We start from the raw sequence: 13,812 nt of genomic DNA, 5'->3' as shown, positions 1-13,812 counted from the left end.
CCTTGACTGTTTGCTTTGGTTTCAGTGTTTTGATTCCACACAAACTGGTGTCAGAAATGAGATTCACAATTTTTGATCTCTGATCAGGGATTACAATAGGGCATCCTATGTTTTGTGGTGAGTTTGATCACATGTCATTTTCTGCTGCCAAAGAAAGGGTACCATTTAGGAGTGTGCTTAAGGCAACAATCTAAAAATTAATTTTGGTTGGGAGGTTTCTTAAATGTGTGTGTCCCCTTTTTTAGTCCAGTTCTCAGTTTTTATGTAGTGAGCTCAGCTGAGAAATGACTGGAGAAATGACTCAAATAAGGGAAATTGAGTTTGAAGGAGTGATTGTGTCCTTTCTGTGTTGAGCAGAAACTTGGCCCTTTGGCTCTGTTCAAAGTCAAATTTTATCCTGCTGTTTCTTTGAAGGAAGTATCCTTAGCTGCTGCTTGGCAGGTAGGGCAATACAAAGCAAACTTCTTTTAGAAAGAGAGAGAGAGCATGTGAAAATGTAAATGTTCATAAACCGGTAACCCTCCTGAATTAAGAGCAGCCCACCATGTGAATTCAAGGACCAAATAATACTGCAGAGAAAGAAAAGGAAAAGAAAAGAAAAGAAATAGCCATCAATGAGTATCTCCAGATCCTGTATGCAGGAAGCAACCATAGGAAAAAAGTATATCGATGGGAATTAAGAGTGTCTGGGAGAAATATCAGTTTTGACTGGGACAATGGAAACCAATGAACTATCCAAATAACCCAAGGATCATCTTATAATAGAAAAAAGGAATAGAAAACTTGGAAGGGACCTTGGAGGTCTTCTAGTCCAATACCCTGCTTAGGTAGGAAACCCTATATTAATTCAGATAAATGATTGTCCAATCTCTTCTCTCCTCTTCTCTCCTCTGTTGCTTCTCTCCTTGATTAATTTTCACCCAGTGCTTCTTGTCCTGCCCTCAGTTGCTTTGGAGAATAGCTTGACTCCCTCTTCTTTGTGACAGCCCCTGAGATATTGGAACACTGCTATCATGTCTCCCCTAGAACTTCTTTGAATTAAACTAAACAGACCCAATTCCAGCAACTGTTCTTTATATGTTTTAGCCTCCAGTTCCCTAATCATCTTTATTGGTCTTCTCTGTACTCTTTCCAGAGTCTTAACATATTTTTTTACAGCCTGGAGGCCAAAACTGGATGCAATATTCCAAGTGTGATCTTATCAAGGCATTATAAATTCCTCTTATTCCAAGGGAAGTGGACAAATACACTGGAATCATTTCATGGGAGGAAATGTGATCATAATGGGGCTGGGGGAAGTTTTAGTACAAATTGAGACGGGCCCCCGCTTCCCTCCCAACAGGGAAGAAATGTCCTGTGAAGAAGTGTCCTGTGCCTCTATAGGACTGTGATAAAACACAATCACAAGGAGGATGGTGTTTTTTTCATTGTCAAAGTTCTGACACCAGTATTTTCTCTTTGAGGGTATTTGTCTATTTAGGTTTGTAGGTGCATCTGCATAAAACAAAGTGTCAGGCTGAGAACCTGTTGAGCTTCAATGTGTGACTTTTCCATCCCTTAATTTAGAGAACAACGCATAGAAAGAAAGAGGGCATGTTCACACAGACTTAAATTTCCATATTTATCCCACCCAAGGCAAAATACTCCTTTCCCTTCTCTTTTCTTCAGCCATCGTATCTTAATATAAGATAATCTTATTTCCTATCCTGTCCTTCCCTGGCTGCACTGGTGGGATTTAAATTTTTTTACTACTGTGTCTGTGGGCCATTCTTGGTAGGCATGGCATGTCTTGGTGGACATGGCTTGGTAGGCATGGCAAGGGAAGGATACTGTAAAACCTCCATTCCCACCCCACTCCAGGGGAAGGATATACTGCAAAATTCATTCCTATCCCAGGGTAAGGTTACTGCAAAATCCCCATTCCCTTCCCACTCCACTAACCTGCTTTCCAGCTTTGTTCTCCTGTGCAGGACAACAAAAGAAGGCGCATCTGATCACCTGGGACTCAGGAGGCAGAGAATAGATGGGGGTATGGCCAGTCAGAGGTAGTATTCTCAAATTTTCCTCTACCGATTCTCCAAACTTCTCAAAATTTCTGCTACCAGTTCTCCAGAACTGGACAGAACCTGCTGAATACCATCTCTGAGCCAGTCACATGACCACCAAGCCATACCCAGCCAGTCACATGACCACCAAGCCACACCTACAAAATAGGCCATGCCCACAAAACCAGCAGTTTAAAAAAATTGAATACCACCATTGGGGTGGGGCAAAACGGCAGCAGACATAGAACTGGTTCTTTGTATGATCTCTGTCTGCTGCTCTTCAGAACTACCAGTTCTACAGAGGTGGACAGAACTGATAGAATCCCACCCCTGGTATAAGGTCTCCTCCTTGAGCAAGGGATTGGATTAGGAGACTTCCAAAGTCCCTTCCAACGTTATTATAGCAATAGCACTTAGGCTTATATACCACTCTGCATGCTTTACAGCTGTCTCTGAGTGGTTTACAACATCAGCATATTGCCCCCAACAATCTGGTTCCTCATTTTATTAACCTTAGAACAGTGATGGCCAACCTTTTCAGCACTGGGTGCCCAAAGCATGCATGCAAATGCATCACCAAAATGCAATGCATGCATGTCCCCTATGCATGCATGTGTATCCCATTCATGCATCTCCATGCATGTGCCCTGCCCCCAACCATGCATCCCACTCCTCGCATGGATGAGACCTGAAGACCAGCTGGCCGGCTGGAGGTACACACACATGCACAGCAGAGCTCTATGTGCCACCTCTGGCACAGGTGCCATAATTTCGCCATCACAACCTGATAGAAGGATAGAGTTAGAGTGGCAGAGTTAACCTGAAATACTGCATTCCAACCACTGTGCCAACATTATTTTGTATTCTGGATATCTTTCTGTTTGAATTTGATTGTGGAAGACATTCCTTTGTTTTAACCACACATTATTACACAGTTTCCTTTTTCTCTCCATCAGTTTATTTACAGAAGTAATTAAATTGCCAAACATTTATGTTTTTCTGTTGATGTAATTGCTTGGGCAGAAGTATTATAAATGAAACAAAAAATATCAGATAAAAGCCCTCAATGCAACATAAAGCATTCCCTAGCTAAATACCACAGGATACCATGATAATTAAAATAATCATGTTTTCATCTCATCTATCTATTTATCTGATTCTCTGATGATTACCCAGTCCGTCCTCCTGTCAGCCTCAAGATCTCTTCAGTATTCTCAACTACTATCTATCTCATTTATTTCTCCCATATCTTCTCTATGGCTAGCCTTAGTTTCTTTCGGCTGTCATTAGCAACGGGGGGAGGGGTAATTGTGGGGGGAAGAGAGCTGGAGGTGTTTTGCATTCTTTTACTGTGGGCAGAAGAAGGAGGGGGTGTATGATTTCTTCTTTTCAACTTTCATTTCCTTGCTAGCCTCTATCCCTTTTTGCGCAGCTGCGAAGTCTTATCAAAATATGTCAAGGTCAACGGACAGAGGCCTCATCACCACCTGAAGATGCCCACATGATCATATTCAGAACTTTTAATTGGAAGAGACTTCTGAACTTCGGGGGTGGGAACAATTCCATTTCTTTGTATGTGTGATCTGCGCCAAATCCTCAGTTTCGAATTTCATTTGTAGCTTCCTTTTCATCATCCAGTAAAAGAACAACTTTGCTCTAAACCATGGAGTCTGGGTATTTCTTTCTTGGATTTTGAAAGGAGGCACACATTGACGCCTCCTGTCTTTCCACATTCTTACAAACCTCTCCATGCTTTTCCTTCTTGTCTTCCTTCTGATATCAATGCCAAAATCTCTGGACCTCTCAGGGCAGGATGTTCCTCCATTCCACTCTGTGTGAATCAGGTGATATCCTTTCCAGCACCATGTTCTGTACCGTCTGCACTTACAAGCAACCCTTTCTCTGCTTTCCCCTCTATTCTATAATGAAGATATGGATGTGCCACTTTACAGGTGTCTTCTAGACATTTCCCCTCTTCTACCCATCTGCTCTTGTCTTGTGCTCAATCACCCACCTTCCCTAAAAATAATCCATGATCTCAACACAAATTCACAAATACAACACAACTTCTATTGCCCAATACAACCCAGACTGGATACTTGACCCCATGAAGGACTTTTTGGTAAGTCTTTGTCTCTGCAACAATTTTTTTGAAATTGATTATAAAGCCTGGTTTTATAAGCAGAGTACATATTAGATAAAAAATATGTGTGTTAGTATTTTGACTAATTTCCTTTTTCCACTCTTTGCCTCATCCCTAACTCTTTTTTTAAAAAAAAGTTTTTCACAACAAATATACAAACAAAACATAAACACATAAAACCCTCTTTCAATTATATACATACAGTGTGTCAGTTGGTTACAATCTTTTTTTTTAAAGTTTTTATTGTTTTTTAACATACAAACACAACAACAAAACATAAAAGCATCAGCTCCCCCATATTTTTATACAAACAGTAAGTCGGTTGGTCCATCAGTTTTGTGCATTCATCTCATAGTCACAATTAAAATTACCTTATATAATACTCTTATTATCAATACAAACTTATAGATCATAGTATCACTATTAAAAAAAAAGAAATTTGACTAAACTTTTATTCGATCATGCCTTTATGAGATAACTATATTTTAAATAATTTATTCTAAAACAAATCTTATAATCATGCCAATTCTATCCTAAATAGGAAAGGAAAAAAAAAAGAAACAGAAAACTATTATATAAATATAGTATCAAACACCAATAAAAAGAAAAGGAGAATAAGATCAATATAATTCCTTATTGTCTAACCTTTATATTTTTGTATTTCATCATTCAACCATTGATAGAAGAGATCCCAAACTATATAAAATTGTTTATCTTCTTGCTCTCTAATTTCAAAAGTCAATCTACTCATCTCAGCACATTCCAATATTTTCTTTACAACTTCTTCTTGCAATGGAATTTTCTCATTTTTCCAATTTTTTGCAAATACAATCCTAGCAGCAGTCAATACATTTACAATCAAATATTTCAACTCTTTACTATAAGTATCTGGTAGGATTCCCAATAAAAAAAACTCCGGTTTCAAGTCTATATGCTTCTTTGTCATTTTTTCCAACCATATGTGGATTTTAGTCCAATATTTTCTAGCATCCTCACAAGTCCACCACATATGGTAGTATGAACCAGGTTTCTGATGACACTTCCAGCATTTTTCGGATTTATTCTTGAACATTCTTGCTATTCTTGTCGGGGGAAAATGCCACCTGTAAAACATCTTATACAAGTTTTCTTTATACGCTGTAGACATTGTCATTTTATAATTTTGCAACCATAATTTCTGCCATTTCTCTAAGTCAATCCCATATCCAAAATTCCTCCCCCACGCAATCATAGTTTCTTTAACTTGTTCTTCCTCCAGCTTAATTTCCAATAAATAACCATACAACTTTTTAATCACCTTTTCATCAGTACCCATCAAAATCTTATCTAAATCAGTTTGCTTATCATAAAATCCCTCTGCTTTGGAATCCTCATAGTACTTTGAATGTATTTGCAGATATGAAAACCAATTCATCTGTATACCTTGTTCCTCTAGTTTTTGCATCGATTTAAGTTCACCCTTTTCATCTAATAATTCCCCATAGCTGTTTGTTCCTTTTTATAGATTATAGGGTAAGAGAACGCATCTATCGTCGATAACCAAACTGGAATTTTCAAATAACATTGTTTTTTTTGTCTTCTCCCAATTTAACCACAGAGACTCCCGTATATAATGTCTTCTAAAATACCCCTGTGCTTTGGTTACAATCTTTTGTGCTATTCTTTTTTTTTTACCATTGCTCGCAAGTTATATAAATTATCACCTTATCAATCTAGCTTGTGCTTAGGTAATAACAATTATTAAACATTCATTTGACTAAACTATTTTTCCATCATTTTATATGAGATATTCTAAATTTCATTATGGTTTAATCTTATACATTCATCCAATAGTTATATATTTTATATTGTATTCTATATCAGTCTATTAACTTTTATTGTAAGGCTTACTAATCTATTTCTTTACCATGTCTTTTTATCTAACCATTGATAAAATAAATCCCATATCATATAAAATTGTTTATCTTCTTGTTCTCTAATTTCAAATGTCAATTTACTCATTTCTGCACAGTCCATGATTTTCTTAATAATTTCCTCCTGCATAGGTATTTTTTCATTTTTCCAATTCTTAGCAAATACAATTCTAGCCATTGTTAAAACATTTACAATCAAATATTTCAATTCTTTATGGTATATTTCAAGTATACATCCCAATAAAAATATCTTAGGTTTAAAGTCAATGTGTTGTTTTATCATTTTTTACAACCCTATGTGGATTATTGTCCAATATCTTTTTGCATCCAAGTATGTCCACCACATATGGTAATATGAACCAGGTATCTGATAAAATTTCCAACATTTATCCGATTTATTCTTGAACATCCTCACGATTCTCGTTGGGGGTAAGTGCCACCTGTAAAACATCTTATACAAATTTTCTTTGTATGCAGTTGACATTGTCATTTTATAATTTTGAGACCACAATTTTTTTCCACTTATCTAGGACAATCCCATATCCAAAATTTTTCCCCTGCGCAATCATTGTTTCTTTTACTTGCTCTTCCTCTAATTTAAACTCCAGCAAATATCCATAAAGTTTTTAAATTACTTTTTCATCAGTAAATGTTATCTTAATCTGTCCACTTATCAGAGATACCTTCTGTTTTAACATCTTTATCAAATCTAGATTGTATTTGCAAATATGAAAAACAATTCATTTTTACACCTTGTTCTTCCAATGCTTGCATAGATTGAAGTTCACCTTTTTCACTCAATATCTCACCATATCTAACTGTTTGTTCCTTTTTATATATTATTGGATAGGAAAAAGCTTCAATAGTAGATAACCATAGTGGAATTTTTAAATAATATTGCTTTTTTATCTTCTCCCAGTTTAGAAACAATGCTTCTCGAATATAATGTCTTTAAAATACTGCTGCATTTTAGTTCCCTTATACCAGAGGAAGGCATGCCACTGTAACAGCAGGTCATGTCCTTCTAAATTCAAAAGTCAAGTATTCCTGAGTGTTATCCACTCCTTTACCCACATCAAACTGGTCGCCTGGTAGTATAATTCCCAATTGGGCAAAGCAAATCCTCCTCTTATTCTTGCATCTTGTAACAATTTAAGTTTTATTCTCACTTTCTTCCCCTGCCTGATGTATTTTAGCACAACTTTGTTTAAATCTTCAAAAAATTCTTTCCCTAATCTGATTGGAATTGTCTGGAATAAGTATAAAATTCTAGGCAATACATTCATCTTAATTGTAGATATTCTCCCAATCAATGATAATTGTAAATGTTCCCATTTTATCAAGTCTGTCACAATCTGTTGTTTGAGTTTAAGATAATTACCCTCCTTAATTATCCTCCTCTTACTTGTAGAAGAAAAAGGGTCCACCCACTGAATGTGTATCCAGGGCTCCACATATGGCATTTGCATTTTTAACTTCTTTTTAACAAGAACTTTTCTCAAAGCTCTTATGCAATAACAATCAGATTCTCCAAATTTATCCCACCTATAGTTCAGTGGAATTAAGATCAGCATTGGCCACACCCCAGGGAAAAGCTCAATTATTGTTACTTTATTCAGATGTTTTCTATAAAGACTTAACCAGGGCTCACTCCATTATTTAAGCAATTCACCCAGAGAGGAGGAGGGTGGAATGGATGGGATCTCTGCATCTGGCTTAGTAAAATATGACCCAATTTAGAAATAGTAATACTCTCCCTTCTAACAGAGGAAAGGGAAAAGAGGAAATGATAATGCAGAACAATAGCAGTACAGCACTATCTCTCTCTCTCTCTCTCTCTCTCTCTCTCTCTCTCTCTCTCTCTCTCTCTCTCTCTCACACACACACACACACACACACACACACACACACATGGCTAACATAAACTTATCAGGCTTAAGAAAAAACCCTTTTTACCCAGTGTTTAAACAACCCTTAAAACAAATTTTAAACAGTGTTGCAACACAGTGGAAAACAAATTATAAGAACTAGCTCACCTGTATCCTGGAGCACCAGTATCTGGGTTAACTCAGCCATTACAAGTCATCTGTCCACAGGTCACTAAGAGCAATTTCCCACCCAAGGGCAAGAAATCCATCAAACTACTAAAACCACTGAAAGCAGTGGGGGCATCTGCAGCTTTCAAAATCCGTCGACATTCAGAGGAAGAAGTCTTGCTTCTGGCCTGACTTCGCCAATTGTTATAAACACCAAGAATTGACACAATGACCAAAGAACCATAAAAAACTTATTTATTCAGAGATTTGCAAAAATCAGAAGGACCTCATTTCCTGAACATTCAGAATATGAGGACACCAGGCATAGATTGAATGTTACATTTATAGGGTTCTGCAACAGGCTACATTCGCATCATCCTTCTGTTTTTCTCCCTTGGTAAGTCCTTAGATTTCTCTGGGTGCTTGTCCACTAACTCCTCCCCGAACCTCATCTCTTGGAAACCGCCATTCTCATGGCTTCTTCTTTTCCTGTTTTGAACATCAGCAAGTTTTTAATACAATAGCTCATTAACCAATTCCTTTTAGGTCAGGATGACCCAAAATCATTTCACATATTGTCATTGCCAAAGATTTGACATTTCCATGTTCTAGCCAAAAAATTGACATTTCTACAGAACATAATCAACTTATGTTTATAGTTATATAACAGTCCAGTAATATTCCAGTAACTATTGCATAGGTCAGAAATCGGATAAATATGGTGTTACTTATGTTTCTAACCTTCACAGGTGTAATCCTTAGTATGTAATTCTTACATACCACAGAGTGCATCTCTTTGTTGTTTGGGGGGCCAACTCTCAATATTATTTCAGGGAGTCCCACTAGGACATGCTGAAAAGCACTGCAGAAAGAATACAATAATTGCTTTGGTCCTAGACTTGATTCTCAATTCTGAAAGAACTATGAAGATGAGATTGAGACCCTCCAAATTAACTCTGAAGTTACCCATCAAGCTTAAAACAGTCCACAGCCCATCTAACTATTTTTATTTCTTTCAGTTTTAAATAACATAAGTTGTCAAACAGAGGCAAACAAAGCATATAAACCAATAACAATTTGGAACCAATAATGAAATGTTATGGTCCTAAGAAACAATTTCATTGTCACTTCCCTATTTTTATCATGAGATGTTCCTTAGTGTTTAGATCAGGTCTAAGGATGATAATGTAGCACTTGAGAAGGAAGATGCAGCCCAGCAGTCCAGCACCAGAGGCCAAGATGGAAAAGACCTGCACGGCCACCATGTATTTCCCTTTGGTGCTCAGGTAGGTGGGAAGGAAGGAAATCCAGACACTGCAGAAGACCAGCATGCTGAAAGTGATCAGTTTGGCTTCATTGAAGGCCCCAGGCAGGTTCCTGGCCAAGAAAGCTACCACGAAGCAAATGATAGCAAGGAATCCCATGTAGGCAAGGACAATATAAAACATGGTAACAGAGCCTTCATTGCATTGAAGGATGATTTTTCCAGGCTGGGAGTGCATGTCAGAATCAGGGAATGGAGGGGAAATTCCCAGCCATATGACACAAATGAAACTTTGGACACCAGAACAAGAAAGGATGGTAGTGTTGGCCAAGGTCTTTCCTAACCATCTTCTCATCTTGTTTCCTGGTTTTGAGGCCAGGAAAGCCAGCACCACCATGATTGTTTTGGCCAACACAGAAGACACAGCTACTGAGAAGACAATGCTGAACATGGTTTGCCGGAGAAAACAAGTGGCTTTCCTTGGCTGGCCAATAAAAAGAAAGGAGGACAGAAAACAAAGCAAGAGGGAGATCAGGAGGATGTAGGAGAGGTCCCGGTTGTTGGCTTTGACAATGGGAGTTTCAAGGTATTGAAGGAATATGATTAAAACAAAGCCTGTGGTTAGGAACAAGAGAAGGGCAAAGCAGACGAGAATGATGCCCAGAGGTTCTTCATAGGACAGGAAGATTATTCTTTTGGGGATACATTGGACTCGGTCCTTGGTTGGACATTGTTCTTCTGGGCACTTTGTACATTTTTCAGTGTCTGAGAAAAATAATATTTTTTGTTATAGTCTTTCAAATTTCAAGAAAACTTTGTATGAGATGTGATATTGAGAGACAGGAAAGCATCATTAATGGTACATTCTTACACTGCAGCAAAAGGATCCCCAGATATGTACAAACAAGAACAACTAAATAAAATTAAACAAGAAAAAACAAGAACAAGAAAATAAAATTAAAAGAAGAAATATCTGGTGCCACAAACTCCTTTGTCAACTTTAAAGCAAAAGGTTGTTGATTGCAACTATTGCTGCTTTTCAGTTGCCACAAAGACAATGGGGGAGGGAGAGCTTCCTAGGGAATGCCAGTTCCAGACTGCAACAAGAAACTGTCCCATGGGAACTCCTGGGAGAAGTAGCAAGTCTCCAGAAGTTGAAGAGGATGGGGATTATTGAATTTCAGGGTGGAGTGGAGTAGGACCTGCACCAGAAAAGGTAGGCTTCTGATGACTCATAAAGTGGAAATGTTTTAGGGAACAGACCTTTTTGCATGCCAAAGCATTCCAAGTGTGGTCAGCTTTTATAAAGTGGTACTAATACTTCACGTGATTTTGATTCTATGCCTCTGTTTATACACAAGCAAGAATTGTGTTAGTTTTTTTTGTTGCTGCCGCATAGTCATGTGGCAATCTTGTTCCACTACCTCCCTTCTCTGACTTAACCAACCAGGTTCTTTCTATCTTTATTGATTTACTTACTTGTTTATTTATTAAATTTTTGTAAGGTGATGGACATACGTTTATCCCAAGAATGTTTAAAATCAGTTCTTGATTTTGATGCTCTCAATAAACTGCTCTAAAAAGATTGGACACAGGATAAAATTTGTCTAATGTGGTTAGATCCATGGAGTTCCTCTCGAGAAGGGTTGCAACACTGCCTATTTCAGGGCAGATGGATACAGCCCCCTCCAGGGAAAAAATCATTAATTATCCTGAAATTGAGAGTATCTCCAAACTTTGAAGGCTTCTAGAAATCCCTTAAAATGTGGCATTTTCCAACAGTCCTGGGGATCCCAAGACAATGCAACCCTGCGTGCTGGATGCATGGTAGGTAGCATCTTGATGTACTTCTCTCTTGATTTCTTATGGGTGTTACCATAAAAGAGGAGCTGACCTGGGGGGCTCACATTGCAGCATTGGTCAAAAGGGCCCAGCAAAGATTATACTACCTGAGACTTCTCAGAAAACAACAGCTGAATGAACAAATGCTGGTAACCTTCTACCATTTGCCATAGAAAGCATTTTAACTTACTGCATCTGTGTGTGGTTTGCCAATTGCACAGTGGCAGATAGGACAGCACTTCAGAGGGTTAACGTCATTGTTCAGAGGATCCTTGGTTGCCCTCTCCCCTCTTTGGAAGAGCTTCATAGCTACCACTGCCTTAAAAAAGTTCAAAATATTCTAAAAGCTTCATCTCAACCTGGGCACCCATTTTTTGAACTATTGCCATCTGACAGATGGTACAGGACAACAAGAACAAGGACACATAGACTGGAAAATAGGGCAGTATCCCAGGGCAATAGCTCTGTTGAATTATACTGCGTAGTACCATGTTGGTGGGTGGGTTTTCAATTCAATGTGTAGAGTGTGAAGGATGTGCATTTGTGTTTATTTTCATGGTCATGATGTGCACTGAAGATGGTGTTTGATTTCATTGTATGAGGTGCAATGACAATAAAGTAAAGTAAACTAAACTTAGCATTTACTTCTCGTTGTTTTAATTTTTAATTTGTGATTTAGTTGTGTACTGCCAAAAGTCACTTTGTGTGAAATAGAAAACCATATAAATGTGATTAATTAATTTGAAAAGAAAGAGTATTAAAGATTAATTGGTGAAGGAATTGAAGAAGAGGAACTGAGTCTGTTATCTGCCAAGCCTTTTTATCCAATAAAAATGGGAAGATGAAGCAATATATTTCCACCCTTTCTAGATTTGGCAACAATTTTAAAGAGATATGAAGTTGACATTGGTATCTATTCGTAGATTGGTCTTTTATTAGTTCAACTCCCCCCTCCTTCTTTTTGTTCCTTTGAATCCCAGAACTGTATGTTAGTATTTTTTTTCCTTTCAGAACAACAGCCATATTCATTTTTGGTTGGTATTATAACAGTTTTTATCTCAATATATAACAATGCAAATTGAAAAGATAAGAAAAGGTGGGAAGTAAATATGCACTTGATGGTTTTATGATGAGTCCTCTGTTTGGTTTTTATTTGTTCTTTGAACCAAACTTCTCCCCCTTCATTGTTTCAGATATTTAGATATTTCAGCTTATAAGAGTTTATGATCTTAATAAAGAGTAATTAAATGATTAAATGTATGATTGATGTATCTTTTGGCCTGTAGTGTAAGGTTGATTTGGATGAGCAAAGTGCATTGATCTAAAATCATGTCTCAAGTTACAAGGAATTCATATATTTCTAAGAAAGATAAATATGGAATGACTCATCCAAACTGGCAAAATGTATATAAAAAAGATTTCCTACCCAATACATTACATCCTTCTTCCTAACTCATCCTTTGAGATTTTTTTCTTTTGCCTCCAATTAGGGAAGAAATTGGACACCATGGAAATTAAAAACAAAACCATCAAACGTATATGACTCTTTAAGATGTATATTGATCAGAGTGATTTGTATGAATTCAGAAGGTTTCCGTATGGTGTCACCAACCTTCCTGAGTTGAGATGGTCCCCTCTGGACAAGGAACACAATCATAGCAGCAAACTGGTTCTCCTTCTCCAAGTTTCTTGACAAATCCTGGCTGACATTTTTCCACACATCTGGACTGAGGCAGAGACTGGAAAGAAAAAGAAAAATGCCAAAGGAAAGAGGTTAATTTCACCATCTATGTAACATGGAGGTAGACAGAAACATTAGCCAAGTAATATCTGGGCTCCAGATAGAAAAGTATAAAATCCCTGACAACTTCCAAATGATTGCGGAATACAATTGCAGGCGGATGCCTCATTTAGTTCCTCCTTTTTCTTGGGGCGTTTCTACTTAGTAAAGTCTGGAGGGATAAAAATGAGAAAAAAAATTAAACATCAAGTCACACTTAGTTCCTCCTCAAATGTAATTCACATGCATTCCTCTATTCTTCACATATGCATAATTTTAAAATAAGATATCCACTTTTTTTTAAATTTTAGACTAAACTTTATTGTAAAAGATGTATTACATTTCTATTCCATCTGTGAATTTTATTAAGATTAACTGACTAATTAAATGATTGATTGATGTATATTTTATACATCAAAGCATTTATTTAAAATTGTATTTATTTTTAATTTATTTAAAATACCACATTTTTTGGAGTATAAGATGCTCCAAAGTATAAGACCCACCTACCTTTTGGGGAGGAAATCAAGAAAAATATCTGCCTGTGCCTCCCAGCAATTTGCCTCCTTGCAGCAAACACCTTCAGCACAGCCTGATTAGCATAAGCAGCTGATTGTCGGTTGGAGCAGCCTCCCTACAATCCATTGTTTCAGGATGCAGGGATTGACATAGCCTATTGCTGTCTCTGCATGCCCCATTTTTGAGCCATTCCAAGTGGCAGGAATCCGAAAGGGCAGAATATGTAGCACATGGAGGCTGAAAAAGTGTGTCTTATACTCCAAAAAATGC

The 13,812-nt window shown here is 37.4% G+C and overlaps 3 protein-coding genes across 3 annotated transcripts in view; 2 read left to right on the top strand and 1 right to left on the bottom strand.

The window, feature by feature from the left end:
• LOC113451824 (vomeronasal type-2 receptor 26-like) overlaps nucleotides 1–13,812 on the top strand; it is a 500,191-nt gene that overhangs the window by 326,441 nt on the left and 159,938 nt on the right. The window lies entirely within an intron of this gene.
• LOC113451996 (vomeronasal type-2 receptor 26-like) overlaps nucleotides 1–13,812 on the top strand; it is a 452,458-nt gene that overhangs the window by 292,194 nt on the left and 146,452 nt on the right. The window lies entirely within an intron of this gene.
• The window catches only part of LOC148126715 (vomeronasal type-2 receptor 26-like), a 53,844-nt gene continuing 49,056 nt past the window's right edge, over nucleotides 9,025–13,812 (bottom strand). Inside the window, exons 2-3 of the mRNA XM_087927661.1 lie at nucleotides 12,856–12,982; nucleotides 9,025–10,166 (exon numbers count right to left, since the gene is read on the bottom strand). Of these exons, the coding sequence (XP_087783787.1) occupies nucleotides 9,262–10,166; nucleotides 12,856–12,982 (1,032 nt within the window). The 3' untranslated portion in view covers nucleotides 9,025–9,261. The remainder of the gene's footprint in view (nucleotides 10,167–12,855; nucleotides 12,983–13,812) is intronic.

Source organism: Pseudonaja textilis, chromosome 2, assembly GCF_049901715.1.
Source record: "Pseudonaja textilis isolate UNSWEBS1 chromosome 2, rPseTex1.2, whole genome shotgun sequence".
Classification (NCBI taxonomy): domain Eukaryota; kingdom Metazoa; phylum Chordata; class Lepidosauria; order Squamata; family Elapidae; genus Pseudonaja; species Pseudonaja textilis.
This window is presented reverse-complemented; position numbering and strand designations above follow the sequence as displayed.